The sequence below is a fragment of the Triplophysa rosa genome, linkage group LG2 (assembly GCF_024868665.1).
Source record: "Triplophysa rosa linkage group LG2, Trosa_1v2, whole genome shotgun sequence".
In the NCBI taxonomy this organism is placed as follows: Eukaryota; Metazoa; Chordata; class Actinopteri; order Cypriniformes; family Nemacheilidae; genus Triplophysa; species Triplophysa rosa.
This window is the reverse complement of record NC_079891.1, coordinates 21,957,295-21,979,700: the sequence shown is the minus strand read 5'-3', so window position 1 is coordinate 21,979,700 and position 22,406 is coordinate 21,957,295. Positions and strand designations below refer to the sequence as shown.

Genomic DNA, 22,406 nt, shown 5'->3' with positions numbered 1-22,406 from the left:
CCACTCCTAAAACAGAATGTGCTACTGAGGTTTTGGTGACATCCAATCAGTAGTAACGCACAAACGTACTTGGAGAAGCTCAGCTGGCAGCAGAGCAGATGTGCTGCAGTGACACTCCCGTGAACAAAGACAATAGGTCTGTGCAGAGGGGGAGGCGCCACGGCTGGGCAAAAAACAGAGGGATTATCTCTGCCAGCCACAGTGCTTTGGGCCATCCGGGAGCTATTAGAAGGAGAGACAGGCCCTTCTCTGTCACTCTGGCCAGTGTGGGAATTATCAGGCACAGAGGAGGAAAGGCATACAGCAGCACCTTGGGTCATGAGTGGGCCAGTGCATCCACCCCGAGGGGCGCGTCCTAGTCCTTTAGCGAGAAGAATATAGGACAATGGGTGTTTTCGTGCGAGGAGAATAGATCTACGGCAGCCTGTCCGAATCTCCTTCATATCATGCTCACTATCTGAGGGTGTAGGCGCCAATCTCCGTAGAGTGGGTTCCCCCTCGATAGAAGGTCTGCGCCTCTGTTCAGAATGCCTGGAATACGAGTCGTGCGTAACGACAGGAAAAACCGCACGCTCCACACCAAAAGCTTGTGAGCTAGAGCGTGAAGTTTTGATGAGCGCAAACTGCCCTTGCATTTGATATATGCCACAGCTGTAGTATTGTCGTGGCGTACGAGCACATGATGTCCTTGCAGGCGAGGCAGAAAATAATTCAGAGTTTTCCATATGGTCAGGAGCTCTAAATAATTTATGTGTGCTGAACATAGTCTAGGTAGAACGTAGTTCGTTCACCATTCTGCCCTCCTGGGTTGCACCCCAGCCTGTTGAGGATGCATCTGTCGTCATGACTTTCCGCATCACTACCGTCCCCAAACGGGTTCCCTGTGCATAAAAGTCTGCATCCCTACGACAGAGATCGCGTAACGGGCTGAAATGTAGTGACAAACTCATTTCATGAATGCTCTCATTCTCAGGAGTCCCAGTGGCAAAACCTTGATAGTTGAAGCCATTAGACCCTGCAATCTGAGGCATGTCCCCTCTCTGAACTTCAATACACAGCTCATTAGAGAGAGAACGCGCTCCTGGGAGAGACGTGCTCGCATGGAGACCGAGTTCAGCTCCAAGCCAAGGAAAATCACACTCTGACTGGGTGTAAACTTGCTTTTGTTCACATTCACCCTGAACACGAGGGATGTGATGGGAGTAAACACATGGCAGGTGTCCTGCAGCACTCTTTCTTTCAACTCGGCTACGATGAACCAATCGTCTATGTATGTCAAAATCTGCAGACCTGACATTCTCAGCAGAGCCAAGCCCGCCTCCGCACACAGACAAAAAGTCAGAGGGCTGAGTGAGAGCCCGAAAGTCCCGACAGGTTAAGCCAAAGCGCGTGCTCCCCCACCACAGAAAGCGCCATGGAGCGCCCGCAAGCTTGGACAGCCTGACGAGCATTACTGAGGACGAGGTTGTTGACCTTAAGGATCTCCTTCCACATGGTTGACGAGGGGGATCCTTTGTCCAGCTGCTGCCCCAAGTTGTCCAGAATTTCCGCCTGTTAAGCGGAGAGAAGGGACGAATCATTTAGAGCCCTGACAGCCAAGGCACATGACTTAAAAGCGTCCTGATGAACTGAGGCAGAAAAGTGGTCCATTTTGCTGGGCAAGACCGGCTTCGGTGGAGCGAGCAGTCCGCCATGGACAGGGTTATGTTGCCTGGCGCTGGACAGCAGGGGGATCACCCATGTCGAGAGTCGCCATATCTTTCACCTCAAGACCCACAAGATTCAGCGGGTCACTCCAGTAGTGCCTCATGTGCTTCGCGCACACTGGAAGGACGGGGAAGAGCTGTTTCCTCGGGTCCCAGCACTGTCCCATCGTACACATCCTTCTCCTGGTTGCGGAATCAATGATGCGAAGATATTCTATCCGGGGAACGCAGGATTAGGCAAGTCAGCCCAATTAAGTGATGTCGCCATCACCGTGTCCAGAAAGGCAGTGATCGACACGCTGGGTCGCAGCAACTTTGAGACACCACCGTATGAGCTTTTTAGGCAGCACAAGGCAATGGCTGCAATGATCCGGGTTCTCCAAAGCCTCTTCTGCATGCTTGAGGCCCAAGCAGACCACACAGAACTCATGAGAGTCCTTAGCGGCGATAAGAGCCCCACACGCATCCCGTGATGTGCTATTCCTGGGAGTAGCGGCAGATTTAGAGAGCTACATATTTGCGAGAAACTTGGAAAAATCTGTGGCGGGCAGCCGTGGAAGGGGAGCAAGTGAGAAATTTACACGAGCGTGGGCGGCTCAGGATGCAGACATAGCTAACCTGGCTGAATAGACGACTGTCACATCTGGCGGAGGCTGATCAGACGATATGTCCTCCTGAAGACACGCAGTGAGCAGTGAATATCCAACCGAACTGTGTCCATGCAGAGATCGCGAGAAGCGAATGTCAAGTAGAGAACAGCAGCGCAGGCAGACCTTAGATGCTCTCAGGTAAGGGGGTGGGGCCTTACCTGACATTGGCTGCACGCTTCTGTCTGTCTAGCCAGACTTGGTGCAATTGGATGCTTCTGCAGAGGTCTGGTATGGATGCCCTTCCCATAGGTGGATCTCGAACTCGAGATGATGAAAGAGAACCCAAGTTGACTTTGCATAACCATAATTATATACATGTACGAATTTCAAATGAATATCAAATACATGCTGTGGTAATGACCCAAACGTAATAATTGCCAAACTAACACAATACAACAAGGTTTTCATACCGAGATAATTATAATGACTACAAACCTGTTGATATCATTAGTCAGTTTTACTACATTTGTGCTAACATTTTCTGATATGCATATGGTATGTGCGTGGGTATCTCACCTCATCTATTGAACCATTCTCCACCCTGAATCTACCGGCTCTCTGTATGGCCCCATCTGCATCACTGGAGATGAGCTGAAAAGAAGCACATATACACGATGAACGGCAGACATTTCTGCATCATCAGGATGAGATGAAATATAAAACATACATAACTTAGATAACTAGTCATACATGTCTGTTTATGTGTGTGTTATGTAGTTCTGTTTTCAATGTTTACACATATTTGCAAGACAGATTCCAACGGAAGATGTGCATTTACATAGTAAGTGTGCAGCTTACTGTGATGCAATAGTTAAAGACAGTGGCTTATAATTATAGTTATACAAACTATTTCAATTATTATTAAAAACGGATAGGTCACTATAAAATAGATCTGTGTAAGGATCTGTTAGTACAATTGATCACTTGATCTTTGTGTGTACACATGACTATTTGTTTTCCAACTGACACCATATCAAAAGGAATCTGTCAGAGAAGTCTATCTGCACCAATGTGTGTGTGTGGGGAGGAATCACTTGCACCTAAAATGATGTAATCTCGTGTTTGCAGTAAAATTGCAACATCCCCCCAGGTGGAACAATGTTGGTTGCTAGGGAACAGAACACAGAGGCTCTCCCATTTCCTTTTTCTTTAGTCACCTTGTTCCCTTTCTGTCGGTCTCTCGACGTTGTGTCGAACCGACAGATGGGGTTTGTCTTGAGAACCTATCATATTCTGACTATTTGGAAAAGGCCAATGAAATTGGCGAATGAAATTTGCATGCCGGACTCCGCCCCGGATATCTGGGTATAAAAGGAAGATGACGTGCTCATTCATTCACCTTTTGTTCTACGGAGCCTTCGATCTTATGATCTTCTCTCTGATCTACATTGATCGTCTACACTGCTGGATCCTTACGACGTGGTGCAGCGGACTGTCCCTTCTTGCAGCGACTTCCCCTGGGCGTCTCGGCAGCTCTGGAGGTGTTCGAGTTTTTTCTTTTTTATCTAAAAGAGCAAATTTCTCCAGCGCAGCATGCGCTGTTCTCGTGGGTGCAACGCACTCATCGAGGAGGGGGATGGACACGATATCTGCCTCAAGTGTTTGGGTCTCCGGCACGCTGAGGCAGCCTTTGTGGATACGTCCTGCCCGCACTGCGGGCGGATGGCGATTCAGACGTTGCGGTCATGGGTAGCTGTGTTCTTTTTGGAAGCAGCCGCCACCTTGTCAGCTTCCCGTCCTCGGACCGCAGTGGCTACGGCCCTGCCGTGATATGGGGATCTCTGTGACCGGCAAACCGTCAGCCACAGGCACGCGGACCGCTCACGCCCCATCTCGCTCATCTGACCGTCCCCCAGGAGACGGTCCTACCCCGTCTTGTTCCTCCGCCACGTACTCGGAAGTACGTGACGACGATGAGATGTCGCTTGCAGCATTGGAGGGCGACCTTTTGGCATCCGATCCCGACAATTCCTCTGAGCTCCCTCCCTCGGGGGGTCGAGCCCAGGAAGAGGTGGACGTCGAGATGTCAACCATGCTTTCCCGGGCCGCCGCGAGCATTGGGCTGCAGTGCACTTCACTGCCTCTCCCCCAATGCTGGCGGCTGGATACGTGGTACCTCGGGTATGGGTGGGACTCCAAGCTGCTCCCAACCCCGGTCCCATTTTTTCCGGAAGTGCATGAGGAGCTTAGTAAGACGTGGAACGCCCCCTTTTTGGCTCGTTTCCGTCAGACTAGCTCTGTCGCCCTCACTTCCCTCAATCGTGGGGAAGCCAGGGGCTATGTCGACATCCCCCAGGTGGAACGGGCCATCGTGGTAGAAGGAGGAGAAGGAGGAGAGGAGAAGACCCACAGAGAGGCTCGATCGGGAACGTGCTGTCCTTCCTACAAGAGAGACTTGAGAGAAATCTCTCCCCTTACACACTGAAAGTGTATGTAGCCGCCATCGCCGCACATCACAAACCAGTTGCTGGCAAGTCTCTAGGACAGCACGACCTGGTCATTAGGTTCCTGAAGGGCGTGAGAAGGGACCTCTTGGGACCTTGAAGTGGTCCTGGCGGGCCTCCAGAGGCCCCCTTTCGAGCCCCTGGGAGATGCCGCTCTTTCTCATCTTACGATGAAGACGGCTCTCCCGATGGTGCTCGCCTCCATCAAGAGGGTAGGGGACCTACAAGCATTCTCTGTGTCCACAGAGTTCCTAGAATTCAGGCCTGTAGAATCTCACGTGATCCTGAGACCACGGCCCGGCTACCTGCCCAAAGTTCCCACCATTCCTTTTCGGGACCAGGTGGTGAACTTGCAGGTGCTCCCCACCGGGGAGGAAGACCCAACCCCATCCGTGTTGTGTCCAGTACGCGCATTGCGCCTCTACTTGGACCGAGCTTCAGAAGCTCTGAGCAGCCCTTTGTCTGTTTTGGAGGTCAGCAGAAGGGGAGGGCTGTCTCCAAACAGAGACTGGCGCACTGGATCGTGGATGCCGTTGCAATGGCGTACCGGTCTCAAGATCGCCCGTGCCCGTTGGTAGTGAGGGCACACTCCACCCGGGGTGTAGCCTCCTCGTGGGCACTGGGTCAGGGCGCCTCTCTGGCAGACATATGCAGAGCTGCGGGTTGGGCTATGCCCAACACCTTCGCGAGGTTCTACAGCCTCCGCATGGAACCGGTGTCAGCCCGTGTCTTGCAGGGCAACAGGTAAGAGACGGCGGCCGGTAGGGCGTACGCCTGCGAAAGCACCTTCCCCCTTCCCTCTAGGTGGGTCAGTGTGCTATTTCCACCTCCCTTCCTCCCCTCACCGGGTGAAGAACAGACATTCCATCCATCACTAAGCACCTTCCTGGGGGCCGGGCTGGGCAGAGCAGTCTTGCCCCCTAGGCCAGGTACCAGCTGAGTTACCTACCACATAGCTCTAACCGGACCTAGTGCTCCAGACGTGGTAACCCCCCCACTGGGTGGTTCCGTCTGATGTATTCTCATGAGTGGTTCCCACCTCGGCAACCCATGACCTCCCTAGGTAGACTTCCACCTTGTGGTTAACTCCTTCAGTCCGCTTATTTTCACATGAGTTCTCCTTTGATGGCGAGACCATGTTGGTGTCTCCACTAATCTCCTCCCTACGGCAGGAAGTGGTCTCTGTAGCGCATTTCCTCATTGAGGAAATAACGCTTACCCAGTGGCCCTTACGGTGTCGGGCGGCTTCTCACTGTTAGAGAAACAAGGCCTCCGCCTGTGACGGCCGGTGGTAGGGGGCTTCCCACCTTTTTGGTAAAAGCTCTGGGGCCCCCCTACCTCTCCACTGGATGGTCACAAATTTCGTGATGGTGCTCACGTCTGACATGCCTAGGTCAGTCAGCGTCACCTCGCTAGAGATTGTGACGCGGCACAGTGCCGTGGCGTTTTCCAGAGGAACCCCATCTGTCGGTTCGACACAACGTCGAGAGACCGACAGAAAAGGAACGTCTTGGTTACGTATGTAACCTCAGTTCCCTGATGGAGGGAACGAGACGTTGTGTCCTTCATGCCACAACGCTGGCCGCCCACCGCAGTGGTCGAGGGATGCACTGAGGCTCCTCAGCCCAAAAGGTGAATGAATGAGAACACTGTCTTCCTTTTATACCTGGATATCCGGGGCGGAATCCGGCATGCAAATTTCATTCGCCAATTTCATTGGCCTTTTCCAAATAGTCAAATGCATTAGCAGTGGCGTTTACAGAGCTATTACACTCTTTTGGAGTAACACAACACATCAATAGACCCACTCATCGATTTAATCATACACTAGACTTGATTATATCTCACGGAGCCGATCTAACCAATATAGATATTATACCTCAAAGCGACGATGTCACTGATCACTATCTTATAACATGTACACTGAGCACTGCAGAAATCAGCCGTTTAACTAGTTATCGACAGGGTAGAACAATTACCTCAACTTCTAAAGATAGTTTCGCAAAGAGCTTGCCAGATCTGACTCCTTTAATAACCATACCAATAAATACAGAATCGCTCGATGACATGACCAGCAAATTGGGTACTATTTTCTCTAATACATTAGAAGCTGTCGCACCTATGAAGTCAAAAAAGATTAATGAGAAAAACGCAGCACCATGGTACAATAGCACCACTCGCGCCCTTAAAAGAGAAACACGTAAACTGGAGCGCAAATGGAAACAAACCCAATTAGAGGTCTTTAAAATTGCGTGGAAAGAGAGTGCAAACTGTTATAAAAAGGCACTAAAAGCAGCAAAGGCTGAGCACCTCCGTAACCTCATAGAAACTAACAAAAACAATCCAAGGTTTTTATTTAGTACAGTTGCTAAACTAACAAATAAACAGACTTCACCTGACCTGGGTATTCCGCCGCACCTTGGTAGCAATGATTTCATGAACTTTTTTACAGAGAAAATCGAAAACATACGAGACAAAATAGTAAAATCTCAACCTCCAAGTCTGTCCTATAAATTAGTACCAACCATCGCCCCAAAAGAAAGGCTACAGTGTTTTTCACCTATAAAACAGGAAGATTTAATTAAACTTATTGCAACATCTAAACCTACAACTTGCTTATTAGACCCCATACCAACTAAATTATTAAAAGAGTTATTACCCGTTGCAATTGAGCCCATTTATAACATTATCAACTCGTCAATTAATCTAGGCCATGTCCCAGGAGCCTTTAAACTGGCCGTCATTAAGCCTCTTATCAAGAAACCAAACTTAGACCCCAATGAACTAGGAAACTATAGACCGATTTCAAATCTCCCTTTCCTGTCTAAAATACTAGAAAAAGTAGTGTCCACTCAGTTGTGCTCTTTCTTACAAAATAATGACATACACGAAAAATTCCAGTCAGGCTTTAGACCGCATCATAGTACTGAAACTGCGCTCGTTAAAATTACAAACGACCTGCTTATAGCATCAGATAAAGGTAACATCTCACTCCTAGTCCTGCTCGACCTTAGTGCTGCGTTCGATACTGTAGACCATAAAATACTTCTAGATCGCTTACACAATTATACCGGTATTCAGGGACAGGCACTACAATGGTTCAGATCTTACTTATCAGACAGACATCAATTTGTCCATTTAAATGGGGAATCATCAAATCTAACGCAAGTAAATTATGGATTACCTCAGGGATCGGTTTTAGGACCCTTGCTATTCTCCATATACATGCTGCCCCTTGGAAACATTATTAGAAAACATGGAATTAGCTTCCACTGTTATGCAGATGATACTCAGCTATATATCTCATCAAGACCAGATGATTCCTTCCAACTATCCAAATTGGCAGAGTGCATCGACGATATAAAGCATTGGATGACTTGTAATTTCCTTCTTTTAAATTCTAATAAAACAGAAATATTACTTATCGGACCAAAGACACGTGAGCAGAATATTTCGGATTATGACCTGCAAATTGAAGGCTGCACTGTTACTCCAACAAATACAGTTAAAGACCTTGGCGTTATATTAGACAGCAACCTGTCATTTAAAAATCACATCTCAAATGTCACAAAAACAGCCTTCTTCCACCTTAGAAATGTTGCCAAATTGCGAAATATTTTATGTGTGGCTGATGCAGAGAAGCTTATTCATGCATTTGTGACCTCAAGACTTGACTACTGTAATGCACTGCTTAGTGGTTGTCCTGCAGCATCAATAAACAAACTACAGTTAGTTCAGAATGCAGCTGCCAGAGTTCTAACCAGGTCCAGAAAATACGATCACATAACCCCAATGTTATCAACCCTTCACTGGTTACCCATTAAGTATCGTATTGACTTTAAAGTTCTTTTAATTACTTATAAAGCCTTAAACGGTTTAGCCCCTACCTACATAACAGAGCTTCTACCACACTACAACCCATCACGCTCTCTAAGATCTCAAAACTCCAGACTTTTGATAACACCTAGAATAACTAAATCCACCAAAGGGGGTAGAGCTTTCTCATACGTAGCACCTAAACTCTGGAATAGCCTCCCCGATACTATTCGAGGGTCAGACACACTCTCCCAATTTAAATCTAGATTAAAGACACATCTTTTCAGCCAAGCATTCACTAATACATAGCTAATGAACAGCAGCTACGCTAATTATTCTCTTTCTGTTTCTGCCCTCGCCTCGGGATGCCCATCCCGAGGTAGGGAGAGATTCCGCCAGGCCCAGATGAACGTCATATGCCCATCCACAACTAGAGATTACGCCAGCTACATCGGAAAATCCCGTGCCATCCTCCTGCGAGAGCCTGCGGACTGACTGACCATCCAGCTCCATCCAAGGCAATTCCATCACCACCCAAGAAAAAGGCGACCATCTGGCCGGCCCAGCTCAGACAATTCCATCCCCAGCCGAGAGCAAAGACGGACTACCTGTCACATAAATGCTAAATTTACAATACTTGGTATTTAATGCTAAACTTACATCACACGACAGCAGTTTGAAGTTATGGCTGCACTCAGTGACTTTGATTGGAGGTAGCTGGGTGGGTGTTGTAGGGAGTGGGGGGGCTTGTTGGTTGTGGTTCGGGGCGTTTCATTTGTTGGGACTGTGTGGGTCTGGTCTGGTTGGTCTTGTTTTGTGGTCGATGTCGGACAACAGAGGAATAAAGTTAATTATGCCATTACTACTTTTCCCTGGTTGTTCCTCTGTTGTCTGTTGTTGATCGCGGAATGGGACCGGGTTGGACCTGCACGGTTTCGGCGGGTGGGGCTTCCTGGGTCGCGGCTCGTGGGCTCTCCCTGTTCTTCGTGGACGTTGCTCGGTGGCTTTGGTCGGGGTCACTGAGTGCAGCTATGACACGTCAGAGGAGATCTGGCCCTCCCGGCTGAGCCTGGTTTCTCCCGAGGTTTTTTTTTCTCCATTATTCAGCATTGGAGTTTGGGTTCCTCGCCACAGCAGAGCAGTGCAGTGTTGGCTTGCTCACCGGGAGACTGCATTTATTTATTTATTTATTCATTTATTTATTAGATATTATTTATTATAATGATCTTGCTTGGTCTATAAACACCATGCACTGTGCTGTGTTTTACCTTTCTGTGTTTTTCTAATTTGCTCCTGTAAAGCTGCTTTGGAACAATGCACATTGTGAAAAGCGCTATATAAATAAAATTGAATTGAATTGAAGATGGTCTACACTAAAACTTAGAGACGGAGAAGAGTGGGAGAGAAAGTCAGTTGTATTGTGACTGGGGATATAAAGCAGATCTATTCAGAGTGTGCATTCTCATGCCTCAGACAATAAGTGAGTGAGAAGGGAGAGAGAGAGAGAGAGAGAGAAAGAGGGGAAAAAGTTGAGAAAAGGATATGGGAGGGGGTCATAAATGGAGGAAGCAAAGCATGTGAATCTGAAAGAGAAACAAAAGGAAACATTTCCATAATCTAAACCAGCCTACACTGTGCAACAGCGCTTTGAATGAATTGTGAAACACAGAACAGTTTCATTGTACAAGGAGACCATTGCACAAAATTACCATAAAAATAACACAAGAGCCGTTTCAATTTATGGAAGGCGAGGAAGAGAATGAATCATTGCAAGTTTTGCATTACTTTACTACGGTAATTAAAAAACACACATCCTAAAATAAATTCCAAGTAAAATGCCAGTCCATGAGAAATCATACCTCTTTGTGACAACACACACACATACACCTGCATAAATTCACACAAAGAGCTTTAGATAAATGCCAGAGGAGCTGCCTCAAGTGGCCCTTTGGTGAGTGGTGGATCTTTACTGAAAAGGTCAAAGGGCAGCATTGTAGGAGTGAAATCAAAAGTGACATTTTATATGTTCCTGTGGGTGTCTGTGTAGGCAAACAAATTTGGAAACATAATGAAACTTCAAACCAATGAGGTCATTTTAGGTGGTCCACAATTGTAAAAAAAGGCTCATAACAAGACTGGCTCATATCTTGTCTGTTTTAGAAAGAGAAAGATGCATCCATCTCACTGTTCTTTCTCTTTTACATTATGAACATATACACAATATCCACACTCCTGAATTGATCACATTAAAATGCATAAATAAGTTGAGATGGAAGGAAACTTACACCCACACATACAGCAGACAGAAGTAAACTAATACAGAAATACATACTTTACCCACAAAACACACACAACAGAGTACAACTAACCTTAAGATAATTTATTAATGAACAATTTATTCTAATTTTGCTACACTGTAAATAACGACACACGTCCTGTATCCCTTAAAAAGGTCTTGTGAAAGTGACCCACCCACGACATTGGATGCAGTGTGAGTGAGTCACACATTTGATAGAGCAGCAAGCAGCATGTTTCATTGAGCTCAACATGCTAATTTTACACACCGCAGTCTCTCTGCGGCCAACCCTCCCTGTGCTCAGCATATGTGTGTGGGGTGGCCCTGGCTCATTACAACACAAAGGCATTGGGGTTTAATCAGAATGAAATGATTATAATAAGACTGAAGATGCAGCATGCTGTGTACAGTATGTATCATCATGCAGCATTACTCAAAATTTCAGAACAGCCAGAAATTCTATCATTCAAAAGCTATACTCATTTTTTTAAATGGGATTCCTAGGCCTCACTTTCCTTCAGTCTTATTCTCTTTAAACACTTCTTTACAACATCTTATGAGAACACAATGGCTTGCATAGGTAATATAGGTCAAATGGGTCACGGCAGTAGGTATGTTTAAATGGAACAGACAGGCACATATGCAGCATATGATGGATGATGATGACGATACTAAGAGGCCTTTTGAGTTGCAGAAGTCAGGAAAGATGATGAGATGGTGGACCACTTAGAAATACAAGGTATTCCAGAAGTAGAGTTCGCGTCGTGCCACAACGCCCTTAGCTGATATAAAATGCACTGTAACCCACTGCTTCTTAGGGCTTATTGCTTTTATAAAACGGTTATTCCATATCCGTAGCAAGGTTTCATAAAATAAAGTGATATTTAGGCTATGTAAACATACCGGGGAACAGGCGGAGATCGTAACACTTATTTTATGATTTTAAATGATTAACATAAAGTTGTTTTACTGTGATTTTATTTCCTTTTTGTCTCTTTTATAAATAATTTCTATGTGAAGCACTTTGAAACAAACTTTTGGTACAGTTGTTTAGTTAGGGCTGTCAAGCGATTAATCCAGAATAAAAGTTTGTGTTTTCATAATATATGTCTGTGTACTGTGCATATTTATTTTGTATTTATAAAAACAAACACACACACATACATATATTTTTAAAAATATATATTAAATATAAAAATAAGTAAACATTTGTATATAATTTAAATGATTGGTAAATATAAATAAATACATTCAACTATTTCCTAAATATGCATACATGTATGTATATGTGTTTATAAATACAAAATAAGTGCACAGTACGCACAAACTTTTATTCTGCATGCAATTAATTGTGATTAATCACTTGACAGCCCTAGTTTTATTAGTTTGTTTGGAAGATGTCTTTAACTGCAATAAAGTTGTTTACAACCAGCACATAAAGATCTTAAATGTTGGCTATCGCCTTACCATTTACCAGTCAGGGCGAGATTGAACTGTCTCAATGATTCAGACTGAACTGCAAACTAATATAGACGACTCCTGAGTCAGAACCGACTCAATAGAATGAGTCATTTCCTACACACAAACAGAAAATATGAGACACACATCATGTTGCTAAAATAACTTCCAAACCGAAGAATTGTGTTTGGGAATTTTGAGGTGGTTTCTATCTACTGCTAGAAATGGCTTGTCAGCATCTGAACAGTTGTTCACATTAGGCCATCATACGCTAAGAAGAGATCAGAGAGCACTGGGGAAGCTTTTAACTCAAACACCACACACAGACACACATTGCATTCTTATGCACTTACAGTAGACACACTTTGCACTCAGAGGTCATAAAAGCACCAACAGGAGCCCAAGAGCTAATGCACTTACAGCAGCAAACTGAAACATATAGAAGTTACATCTTAAATGAGCATCTCTCAGGCATTTAGTTCTCAGATTGCAGCTCATGAAGAATCTGTAGAAAACTCTTCCTATGACACATTATTCTTCAGTACCTGTGTGTGCTAGTTTTAGTCATTTGTATGCATTGCTGTCTACCTTGATGAAGGTGGTCAATTGTGATATTTTCCTTTTATGGTAATTACACTATTATGCAAAACACACAAGTGTAGGTGTAAATGTAAAATGCTGCAACCATTTCGCATGACAACTGCATTAAAATCAATTAACAGTATAATGTATTAAATTTACACACGCGCACGCGCGCACGCACGCACGCACGCACACAAACAAAATAGAGGACTAGAATAATGGACATAATAAATAAAAACAGAATGTTAAAAACAAGGAATGGTTAAAAAGAGCAGTCAATATGATATAAAGGAAGAAAGGAAACAAAAATTAGGATAGATTAAAAATGTAAAATCCAATAAGGATCAATGGTAGAAAGCATTAAATATGTTAATGTTGCTGTGTGGAACTTTTTTAAACATACTTATACTTAGTTTTGAATTCTAGTAATCATAATCCCTATGCAACATTCACTAAAGGTTCCCAAACATTCCCAAACACTAAAATCTAAAAAAAATCTAAAAATCTAAAATCTAAATCTAATCTAAAATCTAAAGGTACTAATACTTCGGGTCATCCCAAAATAAAATTTCTTCATTCATCATTTACTCATCCTCATGTCATAGTACTGCACAGCGATTTAAGATGAATGCAAATACCTCCCCCCTACCCTCTATCTATACCTCACACTCACACTAGCCATCGTTTCACCGTCCCGGTTAACTATAGACGAGATATAGTCCGGCTATTAATAACCCACTTCTAGCCAAAATAATCTTAAATTTGGATACATGTCTTTTTGCCAAAATAACTTGTATGATGTATGATATTCAATCATTTAAGCAAAGTCAATAATGATTAAAACAAGCAAAATGTTCTATGCGTAGCCACGATTTAACTCGTATTCAGATCGGCTATTTGTAGCCAACTTAGGGGCGATTCACATTTCGCACATTGGAAGTGCTCTCATGAACGCGCACCATAGACTGACAAGGCAGAGAAGAATATATTGATTACAGTCGTTATATTGTTTTGTTTTTTGCACATAAAGTATTGTCATCGCTTCAAAAAAAAAAATTTGAACCACTATGAGCGGATGGACCAATTTAACGATGTCTTTAGTACTTTTCTGGACCTTGACAACAACTATAACCATGATGTCTATGAGGAGGCCTGGAAATCTCTAAGATGTCAACTAAAATATCTTTATTTGTGTTCCGAAGACGCTGGGAGGTCTTAAAACATGTTGAACGCCATGTGGGGGAGTAAAAAATAACACAATTTTGATTTTGAGATGAACTTGTCCTTTAAAATAAGTAAACCAACAAAAGGGTTAAATTTGATTTGCTATTGATTTGTATTGAATTTATTATTTTAAAATAGGTTTAAGCTGTTTAAAATTGTATTTGGTCATTCTCTATATTTTTCTATTATCTTAAGTTGTTGTTGGACAATTTTCCATATTTTTGTCATTATCATAATCAATCATATTTAACTGTATTGTATTTATAAAATTGTATTCAGTCTCTTTCATGTTTTTATTTTGTATTTTTCCAAATTGTTAAATGTTCTTTTTCTTAATAAAAGCTTTAAGTTGTTTTGATGAATAAAAATAACTCTTTAGCCATTGTTTTGTTTTCTATTAGATGGTAGATGTACTGTATATTAGACGTTTTGTCATGGCTCTGCCTCACTTAGTCATGTTTTTCTTGGTCCTGTGGCAGAGTCATGGCAAAGCCTTTGGTTATGTGTGGAGAGAAATATATTATTGTCCTTTTGACAATAATATGCTTTCTCTCCAGTGTCTCATCATTGGCCCCGCCCCTCTCGTTTCCTGTATTGTTTCCCGGCTGTGTCTGATTACCCTCACCTGCCCTGTGTCATTATCCATCGTTTGTCTTCCCTATTTAATGCCCTCATGTTTCTTTGTCCTGTGCTCGTGGATTGCATGTGTATGTACCTGTGTACCCTGTGCTTGTTCCTGTCCGTACTAGTGTTCAGTGTGAAGACTCTGAAGTCAAGTCGAGTTTTTGTAAGTCTGTTATTTAGCGTTTGTCTAGTATTGTTCAGTTCACCCAGTCTTAGTTAATCTATGTCCTGTCTGCTTCATGCTATCTTGTTTCCTTGGTTTTTTTTCCCCATCGTGGGTATTTTGTTTTATACTTTTGTTTTTGTTCAATAAATATATTCTTGGTTAACCCCTTACGTCCTTGTCGCCTGCAATTGGGTTCTCCGCCACGCAAAGCTTGACACGTTTATTAGCTGTCTAATTGATGATTGGTCTATTCTTAGGTAATGGTTAGACATCTATTAGATTTTCACTGACAGCCCAAATTGTCTTGTTTTAGCCTAGACCCATATTCACTGTCAGTTTGACGTATACATGTAGTCGTTCAATAGTTGTCTAATTGATGACTAGTCTATTCTTGGTCTATTGTTAGATGTCTATTAGATTTTCACTGACAGCCCAAACTTTGCCTTGTTTTAGACTAGACGTCAGGGCTGTGTTTGGACGGCTAGATGTCTTTTAGGCGCGAAATTGCTTGCTGGGCTCTCAATCAGACATGGTTTACACCCGTAGCGAACCATGACTTTTGAACTTGGGCCCTCTGACACCAACACCAACCTCCAAAATGAATCATTAATTATTTACTATTGCTTGGTCATTGTTAAATTTCATAGCTAGACCTCTACGTCACAGCTGAAAGAAAATGCAAACATGACATCACAGTATTATGAGAGCAGACTGTATTCTCGAATTTATTTTTATTCAAAGTAATGTAAAGTTTTTAAATATTGTTTTTTAACCATAGTTTTGACTAGTTGCTCTTGCTATACACAAACACATGCACATGCTCTCTTACAAGCATACTTATTCCCATCTGCTGAGAATGATAATGCGGGTGGTATTGTGACATGGTTCTATCTGACACTAGGTCACCCCACAAACCTCCTGCGCGTTTCACACAGGAAGTAGCATCTAGTGTGGTTTTGTGCCAGTTCCTCCATGGTCAAACTATCTGGGATAGACAGACACCACTGAAAGAAACACGCCCACATACAAACACAATGTACTGCTGCACACGTCTAACCACCAGTCAAAAAACTTGGAATTATATCAGTAATTCAATACCTAATGAACCATTTGCAAAGGTCAAACTTGGATGAGAAGTTAAAGTCACTAATTAGAATTTAATTCCCAGTTTCACATATAAGGCTTAAGACTAAATGAATGTGTGAGCTGTCTTGACTGAAAATAACTTGCCCTGACAAATCTTAAAACATGTCAGTGTCATTGTTTTGTCTCAATATGCACACCAGTAATGTGTTTTTTTCTAAGAAATTTTTATAAAAGCGACTTAAATATCCTAATTTAACTATGGCATATAGTCGAGGGCCCTCGCTTACTCTAAATCAAGTCTGTGAGCATAAGAGTTTTGACTTCAAAGTGAGCTCTACAGTATAATAAAGATACCTTATGAATGTATTTTTCTATTTTTTTGCTTGTGAATCTGCAGAGGACAAGTGGGTGGGGAGAAAAGATGGATGGACTACCTTTTGAAAGATTTTATCATATATACAAACATGCAGAGAGGGTCCAAATACTTGAAGGGATAGTTAATCCAAACATGAAAATTCTGTCATGAATTACTCACTCTCTAGTTGTTCCAAACCTGTATAAATTTCTTTGTTTGGTTCAACACAGAGAAAGATATTTGGATGCTTGTAACCAAACAGTTCTTGGACTGACTACCATAGTAGGAAAAATGACAGTGGTAGTCAAAAGTGCCCCAGAACTGTTTGCTGTCCTACATTCTTCAAAATATCTTCTTTTGTGTTCAACAGAACACAAAAATAATAAAGTAATTTTTCCTTCTATGGTAGTCAATGGGGTCCAAGAACTGTTTGGTTATAAGCATTGTTCCAAATATCTTTCTCTGTGTTCATCAGAACAAAGAAATTTATGCAGATTTATACAGGAACAGCTCGAAGGTGAGTAAATGATGACAGAAAGTTCATTTTTGGGTGAACTGTCCCTTTTATAGCTTTACAGACTGGTGAGGTTTAGTCACTTTTTAATACTTTTCATTGGTTACATATTTGCAAAACCCACAAACAGGCGTAAAGCAAGGCCAATCGAAACAATTTATGAAAAAATAATAAAAATTCCGACCTACAGCAACTATTTAAAATTCTACAGGTGCAAGTCTAAATTGTTACAACAGACCTAACCACAAACATAGCATCAGTATTCAAACAGCAACACTGCCTTTACAGGAATGCATAAATAGGCTCTTGGTGACACAATATCACATAGTCTGTAGGTACTGTAGTACTATTATAACAATTACAGGCAGAGGGATGATGCCACACGGAGAGCTGAAGTTGACTGGTTTATTGCAGGGAGAAGAAGTGCACAGAAGACAGGTGAAACAATCCAGGTAACAGGTAACATCCACGGGTAAGTATAATTCGACAGGTAACGTCCACGGGTATCAAAAGGGTCTAATTAGTGCAAAGCATAATACAACTACACTCGACAAAGAACACAACAAAAGACATGGCATTTATAGTGTCCTGGGGATGAGGTACAGGTGTGAGTGCAATCATGGTGGTAATCGGGTGCAACTTGCAAGGCATAATGGGAAGTGAAGTGTAGTCCGTAATGTCAGTAGTCCGGTGAAATGGGAACGGGAATGGCCGGGAGAAGGCACTGATGCGGGTGGTGTGGCTGATAACGGTGGAGTTGTTACAACTATGCTTAAAATGCTGCTTTATTGTGAACATGGCAAATTGGCACATTGAGGGTGCATAGCGGCAGAAGTCAGGATGGAGCTGACAGGGGCCTAACCTTACCCCACATGTAACGTTAAAGGTGCATTTCTGAGAAATGCTATCGATATTTGAAATCGACACCCAAACAAACATATGCCTCCTGAAAACAAGCACACCCCTGCCTTCATTGCAGTGCATTTAAAATATGAACGCTTACTCTCTCCTCCCCCATCATGAGCGGACACACATTTCATTGCTAATGAGAGGGTTACTGTGTTGTGTAGATCGGTCCAATAGTCAAATTGTCAGTCATGACTATGTCCAAACATACTCTTTTTCTCAGCAGGCACAAACAGAACAGACATGTAGCAAATATTCATACTTTTGTACAATTGTTTGTTTGGGTGTTGATTTCAATTTTCACCAGCATATCAGAAATCACTTACTCCACCTTTAAGATCATCGAGCCTAGCTCTGCCCTAATTTCTCCTGAAACTGTTTACTGAGAAAGTAAAGATTATGGATTTATAGGAAAGGGTATTGAAGGAAATCAAATGGAGAAGAGGGATAGAAGAAAATAATAAAAAGAAGAGGGATAGAAGAAAATACACCAGTCCTCACCAGTTCAACTGATCCATAGTGTTTCCGGCTGAACTCTCCTCTCCTGCATCCAAGATCCTCTGAAGCTGAGCTGCAACACAGAGCGTATAACCATTCAGACCAATTTCTCAAAGGTTAACTACTCATAATAATTCATGTGATGCAAATCTGTTCATTCTACAGGCAAGAAATAGTGCAGAGCTTCTCACATCTTAAAGGTGCTGTGTATTTAGGTATTAGGATCTATTGACAGAAATGCAATTTAATATACATAACTATGTCTTCAGAAGTGTATAAAGACCTCACATTATTAAGTGTTATGTTTTTATTAACTTAGAATGAGCTATTTCTATCTACATACACTGCGGGTCCCCTTACATGGAATTCGCCATGTTGTTTCTACAGCATCCCTAAACAGACAAACTGCTCTGCAGAGCGTTTCGCAAATACGTTAACTCCTTCAGCAAAGAAGCGAAAACGCGATGACATCTTTGTCCTATGAGAGCCACCGTAGTGCTTCGAAAGGAAGGGGGGAGTGAGCTATTTGTTGCAATTTGCAACCTGACCACTAGATGCTGCTAAAATCACCACATTGCTCCTTTAATGACATGCAAATGTGCTTTAAATACTTTTAAATATCAATGTAAATGTGGATGCAACTAATTCAGCATGCACAATCTTTAGAACTAAACAGCTTTTTCACTTAAAAATCCTGTTTAATTAGAAGATTTGTGTATTTAATCTCTGTGTGTTGGCCTTGATGCCATCTTTATGGTAGTATGTTTATAAAAAATGACTAAATAAACTAAGCATAAGGTTTAAACCATGTGCTAAACCTCACAAACATTTCTCTATAACCATTGCTCTTCATGTAAGTATAGTGCATGTAAGTGTGAGGCCTATGTTTCCATTAGTGCAGAAGAATTCTTTACATAAATGACAACAGAAAAGAGACAGTGCATGTCATTAATATATGTGGTGATAAATTGTGCAATATTTTATAAATTGTCTGATCATGAGAGCACAAGCTTTCTTTGAATATTTATGTAGCTTTACCAGAACTTAAATATAGATTCTTCAACATATTGATATTCTTCTATGCTTCGCACATGATGCTTCCCAGAACCCCCACACCACCACACCTCTAAAATCTCACCTTTAGCTAGGCTAACAGAAGATTAAAAATCATAATACGAGAAATGTGCATGAATGACCTCATAATCCTGACAGAATGACCCACTGGGAGATTACATCCAGAATAACCATATCTGAAAACATTTAAAGACACTGTTATTTGGAAAAAAGGATGAAATAATTTACTGAGGCAAGAGACTGGAGGAAAGCTGCTCTGTTAAATTTAGAATCACAACCCTGAAGAAAACACTTAATAGCCGAAGACATTAAAACCTCTCACGCGCCAAATGATCCGGTTTTATTTCATTGATACAGTACATCAACAGCGGAATTTAAAATCTTGATTTTTCATCATGGTTATGAAAAAGAATAAGAATAAACTGAAAGATGTCATTCATTTTGTTGGTATAGTCACAGCATGTTTACAGCAGTATGACACAAGCCAATTTAAATGAAGAAGTTATCTTACAAAGACGAATATGATGACGACAGCTCCGCAGATGACTGTGTTTGTAATTATGATAGTAATGACAGCAACAGCATGGCTTAATTATTTTGAGCGCTATTTACTATTTACTAATATCAAGCATGTTATGAAACAGCTATAATGATTTAGTGATAATGATCAGGTTTACAATTATGCCAAGGTACATTCTTTAGTACGTTCTGATATATGATGCAAGAAGAAACTACAGCTGAAGCTGCTGGATCTCAACAAAGAATACTGCACTCATTAATATATCCCTAAAATAGATTTTAGAACTTTGTCATTTTGCCAAAGCAACAGCATTATTAACATAGATAATTAAACCATCACTGTAGCAAGAGCTCCAGAATTTTCCTTCGAGGATAGGCCTATGTGTGAAAAAGTTATAACAGATGGTATCAGTGATAACACATTAAAATATGGTAAAAGAAAGTGAGAGATTCAACAAAGGACAGAAAACACTTGACCATTTTGCATGAAAGATTTAAACGGCTGATTTGTGCGTTTTTTTTTTTGCCTGAACAGAACTCACTGCCTTTGTGCTTCATATGAATTAATGTTAGCAAATCCAAAGGAATTATGCCTCAACAATCAACAACCTGAAGGTACATTGTAGCACTACAATGCTCTATCAACTGAAACTGCAGATGTGCCAACGCAATATCTTGTCTAACTACCTGCATTAGTTGGACTGTATCAACAGGTTTACAGGCAATACATGTCATTGTGTGGAAGCGTCGTTATCTTGTCGTGTAAATAAACACAGAGCGACAAAGCACACCTCACGGATGCGCTGCGGTGTTCAGGAAAACCACCTGCTTCACTGTCAGATTTCCCACATTACAATCGCCATCTCATACACCACCTGAAAACAAACCCTAAATCAACATTTAGGTAATCTTCCCTTCTATCATAACGTTTGAAGAAAACCTTATATTTACGATGACAGCGGTCGCTGTAAAGTGGCGCGCGCTGTCCAGTCTACCGTGAACCGAGAGGTATTTACATGAATAATTGACCGATTTTCCGTTTGTTCCGCAGACTATAGTAGTACATCATACCACAGAGTGGGAAAGCCTACAACGTAGTGGGTATTAGCAGGATAAAACACTATAGCGACTATAGTAAACATAAAACCATTGTACCTATACTCAAGACATGCGGATTCCAATAAAGCCTCTGTAATGTGGTGTTGAAGCAATAGGATATCATATCACACTCGATCTAGTAAAGCTTTATATAGAATTATTACAATCTATAAAAAATAAAAATAAGTAAAAAAAACCGATTAATGCTTTATTTTCTATAAAAGCGATATTTTATTCTAATATATTATGTTTATTGATCACTCTTGGGAGGGTGCAGCTTGTTGCACATTTTCAAAGAGATGCGACGAGCCATATAACCCCGTTATTAAATTACTGCAATGACTAGAGCATTTGTATTCCCAACACAACACCTGATTTAAAACATCTAAATGTAAATATGCGTGCATAATATACGTCAACGGTAACTATACGTGCTCTGCAATGTAATGTGTACATATATCTCAGTGTGTGGATTTACCGTTGGTTGAAACTCAACAGTTTGTTGGTTGCGGAGTCTGCACCGCTCATGGCCCCATGCGATGTTACAGGATTCTCACCCGCAGTCCAAGTTCTCCTCTTTCTTATTCTCGTCTTTCACAGAGAGGATTAATAACCATCATTGTCCCTACAGATGCGCATGCTGCTGTAAAGCTTCATTGCCTTTAATGCGCGTCTGCCTGTCCCTTTCTCAATGCACCTGATGGACGCAGTGGACACACCTCGAGCGTAACTGAACATTTAAGTAACAGATTCTTGTGGACTGGAGCCCCCCTCACGGCCGTGCGCTGCTCGTGACAGCAAAAGCTTGTTAACCGCATGCTCTCTCTCTCTCTCTCTCTCTCTCTCTCTCTGTGTGTGTGTGTGTGCGTGTGTCTAACCAATTGGGTGGAATACTTCTTTTTAATTTAATTTGGTGCAAAGTGAATTAGAAAGGGATCAAGAATGTAATTTAAAAGTCTGCATTCATTGAAGTCAATCCTGAGAATTTTCCTTCCATGTCTGTTAGTTTCACTGTCAACATCTTTTTTGAGGAATTTACACAGCTATCTGTGAAACACTGAAAGCTACCTAACACTGTACTCTACCCAATATCATCATGCAGTTGAACCAGACAGCTCCTCATAAAGAGGCCGTTTACACGAGACCGTTTTCAACTGAAAACGCAAAAAATGTATGCGCTTTGGTTGTCCGTTTACATGGAAACGACGTTTTAGTGGACTGCAAACGCAAACTTTTTGAACACGCCGCCATTTTCGTTTCCATGTAAACTACAAGACGGAACTTCCTGAAAACGATGACGTCTCGCGCATGCGTATTACGTGCTCAGTCGCGTGAGTATAGCCAAAACAATATGGCGGCTTCCCGTACTGTGAGCTCTCGCTGCTCGACT

The 22,406-nt window shown here is 42.2% G+C and overlaps 1 protein-coding gene across 4 annotated transcripts in view; it reads right to left on the bottom strand.

Annotated features, from left to right (window-relative positions):
• garnl3 (GTPase activating Rap/RanGAP domain like 3) overlaps nt 1-22,406 on the bottom strand; it is a 74,077-nt gene that overhangs the window by 25,565 nt on the left and 26,106 nt on the right. For 2 of the 4 annotated variants that reach the window (XM_057350711.1, XM_057350729.1), the window contains exons 2-3: nt 18,329-18,398; nt 2,873-2,947 (exon numbers count right to left, since the gene is read on the bottom strand). In XM_057350711.1, coding sequence (XP_057206694.1) covers nt 2,873-2,947; nt 18,329-18,398 — 145 coding nt within the window. The other 2 variants (XM_057350718.1, XM_057350738.1) reach the window with 2 other exon arrangements.